This window comes from Aquarana catesbeiana, linkage group LG12, assembly GCF_042186555.1.
Source record: "Aquarana catesbeiana isolate 2022-GZ linkage group LG12, ASM4218655v1, whole genome shotgun sequence".
Lineage (NCBI taxonomy): Eukaryota > Metazoa > Chordata > Amphibia > Anura > Ranidae > Aquarana > Aquarana catesbeiana.
In genome coordinates this window covers 62,089,188-62,103,683 of record NC_133335.1, presented here as the reverse complement: position 1 = coordinate 62,103,683, position 14,496 = coordinate 62,089,188, and the positions used below count along the sequence as shown (strand labels likewise).

General features: G+C 38.8%; 1 protein-coding gene across 1 annotated transcript; it reads right to left on the bottom strand.

Moving 5' to 3' along the window:
• Nucleotides 1-1,967: 1,967 nt before the first annotated feature.
• LOC141114309 (keratin, type I cytoskeletal 19-like) lies at nucleotides 1,968-14,218 on the bottom strand. Its single transcript, XM_073607918.1, has 8 exons — nucleotides 13,493-14,218; nucleotides 8,916-8,998; nucleotides 8,307-8,463; nucleotides 6,324-6,485; nucleotides 6,114-6,239; nucleotides 5,658-5,878; nucleotides 4,131-4,201; nucleotides 1,968-2,789 (listed from the first exon to the last, which is right to left on the bottom strand). Exons 1-8 carry the CDS (start codon nucleotides 14,111-14,113, stop codon nucleotides 2,695-2,697), a joined length of 1,536 nt encoding a protein of 511 aa, XP_073464019.1. The 5' UTR covers nucleotides 14,114-14,218; the 3' UTR covers nucleotides 1,968-2,694.
• Nucleotides 14,219-14,496: the final 278 nt, after the last annotated feature.

Below are 14,496 nucleotides of genomic sequence, written 5' to 3'. Positions count from 1 at the left end.
AGCTGCTGCAGGAGGAAAATAAAGGGGATCATTGAAAGACAGGTATTTTAAAAATCTGAATTCCAGGCCACCCTGAGGTGGCTCCCTAAGCAGCCTTATACTGGGCACCAGCATAAGGTTGCTTAGGCAGCCACCTTAGGGTGCCAGGGTAGGGGATATGGTAAAACCCGTATCTCCAGCCACTTGCTGGGAATTAAGATTTTTAAAATACCTTTCTATGATAGGGAAGAGGTGGGTAGAGGACACCGCTAGGGGGGAAATGGGGGTCAGAGGTCACTGGTATGTGGAAACTGGGGGCAGAGGACACTACTGTGGGAGGGGGGTGATGTGAAGGATGGTAGAGGGCACTGCTATGGGGGAAAGAGGACACCACTGTGGTGTGGTGATGTGAAGGGTGGTAGAGGACACTGCTGTGGGGGGGGGAGAGGACACTACTGGGGGGGGGGGGTGATGTGAAGGGCAATAGAAGAAACTGCTATGGGGTGGTCACCTCCCCTCCACAGTAGTGTCCTCTTCCACCCATAGCAGTGTCCTCCACCGCCCTTCACATCACCCCACACACACACACACACACAGTAGTGTCCTCTGCCCCCCTTTCCCCCATAGCAGTAACCTCTGGCTCCTCTCCCCCTCCGCAGCAGTGTCCTCTGCCCCCCACTTACCTCCCATAGCAGTGTCTTCTGCTTCCTTAACATTACCCCCACACATAAGCAGTGTCCTACCTGTGTACACAGAGGAGAGAGTGGAAAACAGCACAGTTCTGGATGGCGGGCGGGTGGGAGCGGGAGCTGCCAGAGTGGCTTTTCATATTAACAAGCTGGTGTCCTAGCCCTGTGTCCTAGCAACCAATCACATGTAGGTTAACTTGAAAAGTTTATTTGGCCAGCTCCCACCCTCCGTCCTGAGCTGTGCTGCATCCCGCTCTCTTCTGTGCACTGATGACAGTGGCGGAGGAGGCTGGGTGGGGAGAAGGACCGGCACCTAGAAGGCAGGGGTCATTGGCGCAAGGACCTGTTCACAGTCTACCTGTCACCTGCCCGCGATCGATAGGTAGACTGCAATCGACAGTTGCCAGCCCCCAGTTATGAGTATCAAATAAAACGAATGCGTTTCAGGGGAAAGGCCTCCCCCTTCCTCAGTGCTTGAGCAGTAAATGTTATTAGAATGATGGTGTGATGCAATAGGTAGATATGTTGATAAAGACAGATCAGATCTTAATGGCATTATGATGTTATTAACGAATACACATTTCAAAAAGGCGTCTGAGTGATACAAACTTTTGTACTAGGCTTTCCTTAATATCCACCCAGTGGATTGTATTGATAGCATTTGTTGACTGACAATTTTCCTTTATGAAACTCCTTAATAACAAATAGCACACTGGCAAACAAACAGCCAGCACGGATATTAGCATCTGATGTTCTGCAAGGTTGACAGTTAACTCCTCCATTCCTTTCCCTCTTCTGCTTATATTTGCTTAAATTGTTGCACGGGCAGTTCTCTAATGCACTTGCAGAGTTTCGATAACAGGAATGACAGGCTATCCTCGTAATTCCCAAACCAATAGTCATCAAGCTAAGAGCGCTGGTCACTGAAGGTCATCTTCAGAGTCCATGCACAGGTTCTCTCAGTCCAGGACATAAATGCTATACTGCCTAATTATAATTTGCAGCTGAGCAACAATAACTCATTTTTCTCAGCACACTTTGAAAAGATTTTTATAGACACATTTTTAATGGCAATGGTGATAGCAGCCTTGTAAGAAAGCTAAATGACAGGTTTGCTTTAGGAAAGGTTATGATTTGAATGTGAGCATGGTATGACACATTAACTTGAGTACCTTGAGTTCCCACCACCACTGCTCCTTTCCCACACTTACAGTAAGATTAGATCAAAAGAAAAAAGTTTTTTGGAAATTTGCCTAAACCATTGTAAAACCACTGAAATAATAAATGCTGTACCAGTAATTTGATGTAGCAAAGCTTTATTAAAGAAAGCATATCAACAAAAGAGCATATTGAATGGACATGTCAGGGGGAGCCTCAGTCAAACATGAAATCAATATCCTGTGAATGTTATATACTGCAATAATATCTGCATATGTATGAATGTCTCTCTTTAGTCTTACGGTTTGGAGACTATTTGCATGTAATGGTAAAGTGCACGTGTTCGGTAAATAATCAGAAAATAAGAACAGCTGTGGTTGCTTGGTTAGCTGCACTGTAGTGAACAGATAACAAAAAGGCCTAAAGGCTTTGACTGCCAAAATGCACATTTCAGTTGCTGGTGGATACACCATATACTATGGCTTGCTGTATGTTGCTATGCAACAGTAAGATCTCCGGAGTTCCATCCATTGATCATAACTATTGACCAGGAATCTTTTATTTGAACCAATAAGGACATCTTACAGTTGGAGCCTTTGAGACAATGGCCTGTAAGTGAAGCAATTTTCCATCATCCACTCATAGCAGTAGTATCTGTTTTGAGTGGACTGACAACTTAAAGCATTTCTTGCAACTACTATAGTGATTGTTTGTACAGAGTATTTTTGCTTGTTCAAGTACAGTAACCCATCATTTGCATTGGGCTCCTGACATGTTAAATTAAGAAAGATACATTCATGAGCTATAAGCATTGAGAGACTGGAGACGTTTAGGCATTGCTCCTGATTCGAAGTGTTGAAAGTGTTGTTTACTTTCTGTATCCAGATTGGTAGTGCTGGTTTTGGGTGGAAATCACACGACCATCTTTGTCTTCAGTCTTGATTCTTACGTGATAGGAACCTCCTGAAAGAAGCCAACACAGAGATTTTATTGTGAGTCTACCTCATTTTCTAAGATTACTCCTGATATTATATAATGCACCTAATCCGTGTAAAAAGACGGCAAATGTATGTGTAGATAAACTGGAAGACACGTGGTGGGACCATACTATCCATAGTTGTATCAGATGCAACTTTGCCCAGCAGATCAACAAATTGATGGATGTTAGTGAAGCTTGATTACCCAACCTTTATTAATATTCTGATTACATAGATGCATTGAACTATTTTTATTCCTGATAATCTTCCCAAACATCAACACTCATTCCTACTGTTATTTAAATTACTGATTTTGAAAGTGAAATGTTTTACCACACTTTGTACATAACCTCAGCTCTTAGTGCTGGCTTAATAAAGTATATCTAGTGCCAACACTTTAGTTTTGGATAGAGTTGTGAGGGGTTAAAACATTTTTTCTTCCAATGGGACATGTTCCAATGACACTTGTATTAGAGGGGATTTTCTTTAGTTCGGAGAGATGTCCTCTCACTGCCTGTTGCATCTGATTGACAGGATGTGAAGGACAATTTCACCATACGGAGCTGTCCTCAGCCATTTGAATCACAAATAGTTGTCAATTATATTGTATGAGATATAGCGACCATAAAAACTTTTGTGTACCTCTGTATTTTATCAGGATTTTAAAGATTTATTTAATTTAATTAGGTTACATGTTCCCTCTTAGGCACATTTAGAGTCCCAATTTACCCCTTCCATTCCCCCTAGGTTTCTGGGGGTTGTAGAGAAAGATCAGTACTGCATGTCAGAAGGGATGGTGCCAAATGAGGGTACTTTCATTTGATGGTTTTACGCATATTAATAAGTGAACAAGTTATAGTTTTACTTAAAATATCAGTATGTAAAACCATGGTAAAATTGTGTTAAAGGAAGCATGTACTGAAATAAAGGGAGGCTGGTATTGCTGACCTCTTCTTCTGAAAATGACAGTTGCCTGCCATACTGGTCCAATGGCTTCAATACTTTCTGAGTACCTGACCCTGATATGCATTTCTGACATCAGTCAAACTTGACTTGCTTCATGCTTGTTCTGTGCAATCAGAGATCAAACATGGCAGCCTGCATTTTCATAAGGTGGTCAGCAGTGACCGTATACATATATTTTTTTAGCACAGGTTTCCTTTAATAAGTGAAGAAATAAAAATATCAAGTTATTTGAGCAGTACAGAAAACAATCCCTGGCTGGGCGAGTATTAAATATTGTAAGCACATCTGCTATGGCTGTGACAATCTGGTCCAGATTGTGAATTATATTGCTCTCATTAATGTTTGGTGAGATATTCCATACCTGCTTTATCAGACTGGGAGCCCGATGAGTGATACGATGAAGATGAATAATCCTGGGAACCCTTTGAGATCCTGTGTAAAAATATTAAGCACATTAATTATACCTATAGACGATATAGTAATGAATAATCTATTGGAAAACTACATTCTATGTTCTGGGCCCACTTTAGTCATATTTTTCATGATTCCTTTCTTATATTCTCGAGAACTGCTTACTATAAGATTTTGAGTATTTATAAAATTCCTCCTATTGTAAATTTCCTCTTATAGCACATTACACCCCTATGCCAACTCTGTTTATCTTCTCTATATATATTCAAATCTCTCAATTAGGGGAAGTCTTATCTCCCAAGGTGTACCATACATTTAAGGGGGGGTGTATTTAACCACTTCAGCCCTGAAAGATTTGGCTGCTGAATGACCGGGCCATTTTTTGCGATTCGGTACTGCGTCAATTTAACTAACAATTGCGTGCCCATGTGACGCTGTATCCAAACAAAATTGACGTCGTTTTTTCCCACAAATAGAGCTTTCTTTTGGTGGTATTTGATCACCTCTGCGATTTTTATTTTCTGCGCTATAAACAAAAAAATAGTGACAATTTTGAAAAAAAACACAATACTTTGTACTTTTTGCTATAATAAATATCCCCATTTTTTTTAAAAAAAGCACATTTTTTCTCAGTTTAGGCCGATATCTATTTTTCTACATATTTTTGGTAAAAAAAAATCGCAATAAGCGTATATTGATTGGTTTGCGCAAAAGTTATAGCGTCTACAAAATAGGGGATAGATTTATAGCATTTTTATTATTATTATTTTTTTTTTTACTTGTAATGGTGGCGATCTGCGATTTATATCGGGACTGCAACATTATGGTGGACACATTGGACACTTTTGACACATTTTTGAGACCATTGGCATTTATACAGCAATCAATGCTATAAAAATGCACTGATTACTGTAAAAATGTCACTGGCAGGGAAATGGTTAACACTAGGGGGCGATCAAGGGGTTAACTGTGTTCCCTGCTACGTTTTTCTAACTGAAGGGGGAGGGGACTGACTAGAGGAAATGGCAGATCATGGTTCCTAGCTATTAGGAACACACAGTCTGTCTCTCCTCACAGAGCAGAACAGCACGCGCCTGCTATCCCGATCCCACGAGCCGACGTATAGCTACAACGGCTCGTGGGATCGTGTCGACCTGCCGCAGTAAAATTACGGCGGCTGATCGGCAAGTGGCTGCATGTACATTCATTCTGTGCAATTGAGGATATTTTCTCTCTAGGTAGAATGATTTTCATTCATAATAATAGGGAGAATTGAGTGGACTGATCATTTTAATCTCTACAACCCTATGTACTAAAAAAAATCTCTTATACTGGTCAGCTATAGGCCCAATCCTAAAAAGACAGCTCTCACTCTGGGATGTAGAGTATGTGCCTATCTGGATAGAACTTCTTCCTTGTCTACTTCAACCTACGTCATCATGACAGTTAGCATTTGTTACTATTTTTGTACACGTACTGAGTTCCCTGTCCATCCAGTAGGTTGCGGTAGATGCTGATTTCTTGCTCTAGACGAGCCTTGGTATCTAGAAGAATTTGGTACTCATGGCTCTGACTTTCCATCTCACAGCGGATATTTCCCAGTTCTGCCTCCACCTTTTGGATCAGTTCTTGGATTTGTGAGAGCTGCATACAGTAGCGTCCCTCGGTTTCTGATAGTGTTCCTTCCAAAGCGGATTTCTGGGAGAGTGTAATTAGAAAAACAAAGTGGTACAGTGAACAACTTATAAACCTATTTCATATCAATGACAAAATGGCCTATATGGTGTATATAGTGGGAAGACAAAGAATAAAATTCTCCCCGCGACCATGAGTTCAGGGGGCCCATCTGCTGCTTCTCCTTTGCTCTGGACTGATGTTATACTGTTACATTCTTTAAAATTGGTGTTTGTTTTATGCTATGTTATCCACATACCATACTAATCTGTGCCTGGAGGTCAATCTCAAGGCTTTGGAGTGTGCGTCTCAATTCTGTGACTTCTGACTTAGTGGTGTTGAAGTCATGTGATTCCTTGCTCAACTGCTGATTCAGTTCTTCGGTCTACGGAAACAGCACAATTTTATTATTGCATTATTAAGAAAATACTTGAACATCATCTGGGATTTTGTCATGAGACAAACTTACCTTAGCATGATACCATTCTTCCAAATCCCTCTGGTTTTTGGCCATGAGTGCTTCATATTCGTGTCTCATGTCTCCAAGTACTTTTTGTAGGTCATTTCCTGGTGCCGAGTTCATATCCACGTTGACAGTGCCTTGGACCTGTCCACTCAGTGCCTTCATATCCTGATAAGAGACACCATTAAATTATCTGTCATGTTAAGGTGATGATACTGCTAATGATATTGAGTGTACAGTGCCACCCAGTGATAAACTGCAGTTAGGTCAACCTAACAAAGTCTTCAACGTTCCTATAGAATTTTCTTTTTATCTAAAATTAAGTACCAAAAGGGGTTCAATATTAATTTTATGGACCTCCTACTATCCCCAACTTTGCACAGAATATAGGAGAAACCTAAAGCTATACTGATTGCCAGAGTTTTCCAAGGCAACAAAGAATATAGTTCCCAACTGTGTCTCATTTGAAACAAATTCCCTCTTTCCTCATCCTTTTGGACTGAAATATAAACCTCTCTAAAATGTACTATATAAGCACCAAATATATTATACTACAATAAACCTTTCATCCAACTGCTAAAGTATTGCATTTGTTATTTTGAAAGGCCAACAAAAAGGAAACGGAGTAGTGAAAAAAGTACTTGGGGATTTAATTAATAATTTCTGACTTATTCATTCTTTATGGTCCACATAACTGGGGGTGTGTCAAGGATGGGTCATCTACCTACATGCTCTGTGCTAAAAGGTATCTTAACTCAAAAGGTTGGGGATATGAAATAGTATTTTGGTTGCTCAGGATGCTGATACTGCATTGTTACCAGAGTGGTCATTATTTGCTGGCCCCTTTAACCTATGATTATGTCACATAACCAGTGAGGATATAGCCTTTTCTAATTCCCTTTAAAGAGGGTTCCTAAAGGGGATTTCTAAGAAAGCTTGAAACTGGAGATCTGCAATTCCAGAGCATACCATATAAATCTGGTACAACCATAAAATCAAGAAGCAGAAGGTGTCAGCAGATTCAGATTGCAACAGGAAGATGTGAAGAGGCCCTCAGGAAAGAGTAGGGTCTCCCAACAGTACAGGGCATGAAAACAGCCATAGCAGATCACGTAACTGCTATGGGGCCCAGATGCTCAGGGACCTATAGTTGTCTGTCTATAAAAAGATTTATGTAAGTAGCAATTACTATACTTTTAACAAAGTATAAGGAACCTATATAGGATTACATTGAAAACAATTGATATTCTGTATCAATAGAAGAATGACCTTCAAGATGGAGAGTAGATTGACAGGGTCATTTAACTTCTATAGGGCCAAATCACTCATAGTTATTGCACTAACAGTAATGCAAGAAGAACCAAAACTGCAAATGATTATGCTATTTATTACGTTGTACCAGGAACTCCTACACTGAGAACAGAGTATTTTTTTCTTTATGAAGTGAATTATGTTAGATGGTCTGGTGATACATGGCAGGGTCTGGCAAAGTGAGGATTGGATGAGGCCTAGAAGAGGACAATTCTGTACCACACTTTAAAAAATACTTATGCACCCTCCAGTGCCTGGCTCGGTACCTGACACAGTTAATACGCTCACTCTAGAACCAGCTACTGGTCACTGAGGGACATAAAGATTCCATCTGTATGTATTCTGGTTACACTATAGCAAGTAGTATTTAAATAGATGATGGCACCCTGGAAATTTGATTTTGAAATGGTGTAGAAATAAACACCAAATATTCAGGAACTGGTTGGAGGGCCTGTGCAGAGACTGGAGTAGCTTCACTGTCAGACACCTGAAACGAATAGCTCCCATAACTTAAGTAGCAGACACATGTGGTCCAAAAATACTTCACTTTGACATGAATGAGTACAGGTGGCATTTTGATTTGGAAGAGTTTCTGATAACAATATATTACTGGCTAATGTTTAGGAAGCATTAATCCATATTGATCAAATCTCTTATACTGTATGCAGTTTGTTTTACCTCTTCATGATTCTTCTTCAGGATAGCAATTTCATCCTTTAGATTCTCAAGCTGTAACTCCAGGTCACTTTTGGTGAGAGTCAGATCATCCAGAACCTTCCTCAGGCCATTGATATCAGCCTCCACTGACTGGCGCAAGAACCGTTCGTTCTCATATCTATTATCAAAATTAACATTCTTTAGTGACTACTATAAGCTTTCATTAAGCAAAAGGAACATCAGACTCATTGAATACCAGTTCAAAGCATAATAACGTTCAGCAACCAGTCAGAATGTATCTTTTAATATTCTAATTACTGCAACCTGAAGGCAGCTAAAATAATAGGTTGGTGTGAAAAACAAACAAACATTTTTTTGTTATAAAAGTTTGCAAATAAGTAATTTTTCTTCTTCATTTGGATACCTGTGTGAATTTGGAATCTCCAAAATGATAGTTAAAAAGACAGCATGACAACCATAGTCACATGTTACCAGTAACAATTTTTGAGAACAAGGATTTTAAATTGAGCATTTCCAGTTTTTATTCTATTTCATAAATAATTTTACCTGCAAACATTTTTAAAAAGTATCTAAACAAAAAAAAATACTGTGCATTTTATTTCTACTTACTTGAGTTTAAAGTCATCAGTTGTAAGGCAGGCATTGTCAATCTGCAGTGTTAAACTGCCATTGTTACTAGCGGCATCTTGGATCTGACAGAAAAATAAATTACCACAAGTTTATTTAGGTTTTAATAAATCCCTTACTGTTTTATAGCATGATGTTCAAAATTTAAAGTGGGATGATTGTCCACGAAACACATACATATTTAAAAAAAGGTGATAGAAAAAAACAGTTGATGGAAAATTTGCCTGGAAAAAACTTAGTAAAAAAAAGTTAAAGTGAAAAAACAGTTGGAAAACAGTGGGAAAAAATAGTTGGTTGAGAATAACACCTGCCGACCAAAAAGAAGTAGGAGAAAAAATAATTGAAACAAGTGAAATAAAGAGTTTTAGGGAAAAAAAAGATGGTGGAGAAAAAGGATTGAAGAAAAAAAAATGCTTGTTTAAAAGCAGGGATCTCCAAACTACAGCCCTTCAGGTGTTGCGGAACTACACGTCCCATGAGGCATTGTAAAACTTTGAAATTCACAGACTGAGCATGATGGGAATTGTAGTTCCTGAACAACTAAAGGGCCATAATTTGAAGACCCCTGATTTAAAGCATTCAGCTCATTAACTTTCACTGACCCCAGAGTTGTCTAAAACAGCATAGGAACTTACTATGGTACCCCCACCACCAACGCCAACCATTTTGCTAATTTAACTAAGGGTCCATTTTTCAAATAGTCATCATCCATGGAAATTGACAAGCTGGTGGTGTTAATCACTGGAAAGTGGTAGATATTTCTTGGACAACAGTTTGTTTCTTTTGGAGGACCTCAACCTTTGTTCTGAGCTGCCAAGTATCAGATTTTGCTCATTTTCTAAAACACCCAAAAAAAAAGAAGGTTCTACTTTCTGCCAACTCAGGGACTCTATAAATAAATTCAGAGACCTGAGTTGGAGGTTAGGCACCACAAGTTTAAGCTGGCCATAGAGTGGTAGAATGTTGTTAAAATTGTTTTTTTTGGAAAGGTTCCATCAATTTTCTAATGGTGTCAATAAGTATAAATCGATATTCATTTTTGCCCATATGGATGAGAAAATTCGAAGGATTGGGATGGAAAATGTTTGTTATTTATTAGCTAGAGGAACTGAATTCTAATTGTTAATGTGGTCCTCAAGCAGGAAAAAAATGTATGGTATTTGTACACTATTGTAAAGGATGGAAAATTGAACATTAAAATCATTTGCGTGGGCAGACTATTGAATTAGGATGTGCACCCCAAACCTCAAACACACATATATATGTGTGTGTGTTTTATATATATATGTTTTATATATATATATATATATATATATATATATATATATATATATATATATATATATATATACACACACAAACACACACGCACACACTTATAAATGTAATCAAACATTTTAAAATGTATTAAAAATGTGGACGGTGTCAGTAGGGCAGTGGATGGTGTTCGGTGGGCAGTGTCAGTCATTTTTTATTCTTATTTTTTTTTTACAGTATTTATTACTTACAATTCTTTTACCATTCCTATGATTAAAATTCTATTGCATTAAAGGGAACCTGTTGTCTTGTTCTGCTTTTCGTATGTGTTAATTTGTCCTATCACTATGAGAGGACACAAAGCATTACATATCGAAAAACACCAAAATGAAATGAAACGCAACTAACTGTATTAAATCTTGATTCTTCTGCATCTGAGAACTCAAATCAAATGGCAAAAACAGTATCATCACATGTTGATAGAATTCGTAATGATAGACAGACAGACAGACAGATAGATAAATAGATAGATAGATATGCCAATTCGAATTTTAAGACTGGTGATGAGGAAGTTACTTTTTTTTTTTTTTTTTATCACTCCTATGTGGATCGTTGTTTGTATGGCTTTTTGAATTTAGGTATACTTTTTCAAAATACCCCTTTTGAAGATAATTGTTCATGAAGCAATCCAGATTATTACAAATATTAGCTTATTTTCCATCTATTCTTGGCTCGATCAATTTTTATTAAAAAGTGGTAAAATTGTAAAAAGTTATGTTCATTGAGTTTAGTAATTAACCACTTGCAGACCAGCCGCCACAGTTATACTGCGGCAGGTTGGCTCCGCTGCGCGAAATCACGTAGCTGTACGTGATCTTGCAATGTCTGGATAGCGGGCGTGCGCCGCGAGCTCCGTGAGTGCGACCGCGGGTCCCGCGGATTCGATGTCCACGGGGATACCCGCGATCATCTCACTGAGAGGAAGAACAGGGAAATGCTGATGTAAACAAGCATTTCCCTGTTCTGTCTAGAGACAGGACACTGATCACAGCTCCCTGTAATCGGGAGCAGTGATCAGTGTCGTGTCACACATAGCCCCTTCCCTCACAGTTAGAATCACTCCCTAGGACACACTTAACCCCTGCAGAGCCCCCTCCTGGTCAACCCCTTCACTGCCAGTCACATTTACACAGTAATCAGTGCATTTTTTAATCGCACTGATTGCTGTATAAATGACAATGGTTCCAAAATAGCACCAAAAGTGTCCAATCTGTCCGCCATAATGTCGCAGTCATGATAAAAATTGCTGATCGCCACCATTATTAGTAAAAAAACAATAAATAATTAATAATAATTAATAAAAATGCCATAAAACTATCCCCTAATTTGTAGGTGCTATAACTTTTGCGCAAACCAATCAATAAACGCTTATTGCGATTTTTTTTACCAAAAATATGTAGAAGAATACGTATCGGCCTAAACTGAGAAAAATTTTTTTTTTTATATATTTTTGGGGGATATTTATTATAGCAAAAAGTAAAATATCATGCTTTTTTTTTCCAAAATTGACACTCTTTTTTTGTTTATAGCGCAAAAATAAAAAAACGCAGAGGTGATCAAATACCACCAAAAGAAAGCTCTATTTGTGGGGAAAAAAGGACGACAATTTTGTTTGGGGGCCATGTCGCACGACCGCGTAATTGTCAGTTAAAGCGATGCAGTGCCGCATCGCAAAAAGTGCTCTGGTCAGGAAGGGGCAAATCCTTCCGGGGCTGAAGTGGTTAAAGTAAAGCTTTCTTTACTTTGAATGCCCAATCACTTGCAGGGGAAACTGTGATTGGATGATTGCAGAGAACACAGCTTTGTTTTTTTCATTAAGCCAAGTGAACATCCAACTTCAATGTGAAAATATACTTTGTAAAGTGAACAGTTTTTATTTGTTTAATAAACCAGCCTAATAGTTTTCTATAACCAGGCTGAACCCTCCAAGCAATTGCCTTGTACAATGCAGGCATTGTCTGGCTTAGGAATGTAAAGCAGCAATTCATATTAACAGAAAGTCTATAAGAAGGAGGATGGTGCCCTCTCTCGTTTGTCTCATCTAAGTCACAGAATTTGTCATATGACAAGAGGCTCAAAGCTTAGGTTTACTCATTTTCAAATGATTTCCCTCTAGCTTATTTAGGCAGAGTTCACATAGCTTAAAGTGGAACTAAAATTCCATTGTTAAAGGCAGCAAGCAGGCAGGCTCTTTATTGCAAAAGAGATATGCAATGTACAGGAGTGACGTCATCCTGCGCTGGCCAATGAAAAAACGGTACAAATGATGCCGGACTGTTGCAGCAAGGGTAAGTTTAGTTCCACTTTCACACAAGGATATGGATTTTTATTTTAGCCAAGTACTGTAATTTTTTCCAAAATTGAAAATAACGCTCAATTTAAAAAAAAAAAAAAAAAAGATTCCTTATCCTGGTGTATGTCAATGTAACCTTTTTCAGTTATATATACCCTTCTATTATCAAGCAATTGCATTGGTTTTTCTGCCCTCTATAGTTTTTTCAAACTTTCATGGGGTAACAGCCTTTCCTGTACTTAGTGGAAATACCATGACGTCACATCACTTCCTATGTAAACACAATACGGAAGACCTTAGCCTGAAGCAGGACTTTAAGAATGATCTATTTTTTAATTTCTGCTGTAATGTTTCTTCAAAGGGACCAAAAATACCTAACTTTTTCCTGGCCAACATACATGTAGCCATAACCAGGTTGTATCTCGTGCCATATTTTCTGGTATTTCAGTTGCTGCATGTTGGTTGGTTGAAGCACTTTAGGGGCAAACAAACCACTGTGTGCATCTACACAAGGGCCCTCTGATTTAGGCACCCATTCAATCTAGATTTCAGTGGGTGCTGGGACCTTTTCCCTCTGTCATGTAGACCTGGATAAAACCCAAATTGGCATTATCTATCTATCTATCTATCTATCTATCTATCTATCTATCTATCTATCTATCTATCTATCTATCTATCTATCTATCTATCTATCTATCTATCTATCTATCTATCTATCTATCTATCTATCTATCTATCTATCTATCTATCTATCTATCTATCTATCTATCTATCTATGTTTTACACAGTGAATAAATATTTGTCTTAGGGGCGCCCATATTTGCACAGGGGCCTTTAGTGACTTTGTCCTTCGCTGAATCACCAATAATATATTTAAATCTCTCTAGACTTTTGCACGTTAGTTCTCAGCCCCACCCATCAAGTCAAAAGTACATCTTCAATATCTTACCTTTTTCTGTAGCTCATCAATAACTTTGAAGTAATGACTGTAGTCATTGATTGGCTTTGGTTTTTGAGATTCATACCACAGGCGGATCTTCTTTTCTAGTTCACTGTTGGCCTCCTCTAGGTCTCGCACTTTGTTAAGGTATGTGGCCAGACGGTCATTCAAATTCTGCATGGTGTGCTTCTCATTGAAATTGAGTATTCCTTGATCTTCTCCATATCCACCCCCATGACCCCCTCCAAATTCAAAGCCATATTCACCTCCATGTCCAAAACCAGAGCCAGCTCCCTGACCTGCACCACCAAAACCAGATTCACCACCAAAACCAGATCCACCACCAAAACCAGATCCACCATTAAAACCACAGGCAGCTCCAACATTATCTGCCCCTACACTATAGCCATGTCCAACTTTTAAGCTCCTTCCTGCCCCACCACCATAAATTCCACAGGCAGCTCCAACATTACCTGATCCACCACTAAAGCCATATCCACCTTTTAAGCTCCCTCCTGCCCCACCACCATACAATCCACAAGAGCTATATCTTCCAGAAGAAACCCTAAAGCTATGACCAGAGCTGGAGCCTGTGCTCCCTAAGCCCTTAACTCCTTGCTTTTTGCTCATGGTGACAAAGAAAAGCTTGACAAGAAGATACTACAGAGGAAACTACACAGCTGGATCTGAGACAGGGCCACAGATGCATGTGTTCTGCTATTGATTCTTTTTATACTAATGAGGCATTGGGTGTCACCATTTAATTGTTTATATATTGTTGCCAATTTTCTTTTAGCACCTCTTTTTTTTTTTTAAATGATGGACAATCATTACATGCAAAGCATCTGGGTGTTATCTTGTTTACACACCAGATGTATAGGCGAAAGCAGAAATTCATGTTCATCTGTTTTTCCAGGATGTAAGCCTGAAGCAATTAAATCAATAACTCCTGGAGTTTGGTGGAAAAAAGCTATAAGCTATGTGGTGCTACAAATGTATTTTATAAAGAATGT

Bases quoted from the DNA above. Each gene is read 5' to 3' on its own strand.
- LOC141114309 (XM_073607918.1), bottom strand. From the start codon at position 14,113: ATGAGCAAAAAGCAAGGAGTTAAGGGCTTAGGGAGCACAGGCTCCAGC. The intron at 8,464-8,915 runs GTAAGTAGAAAT...TTTTGATAATAG, and splicing joins ACTGATGACTTTAAACTCAA to ATATGAGAACGAACGGTTCT. The intron at 2,790-4,130 runs GTATGGAATATC...GGCTTCTTTCAG, and splicing joins CTCCCAGTCTGATAAAGCAG to GAGGTTCCTATCACGTAAGA.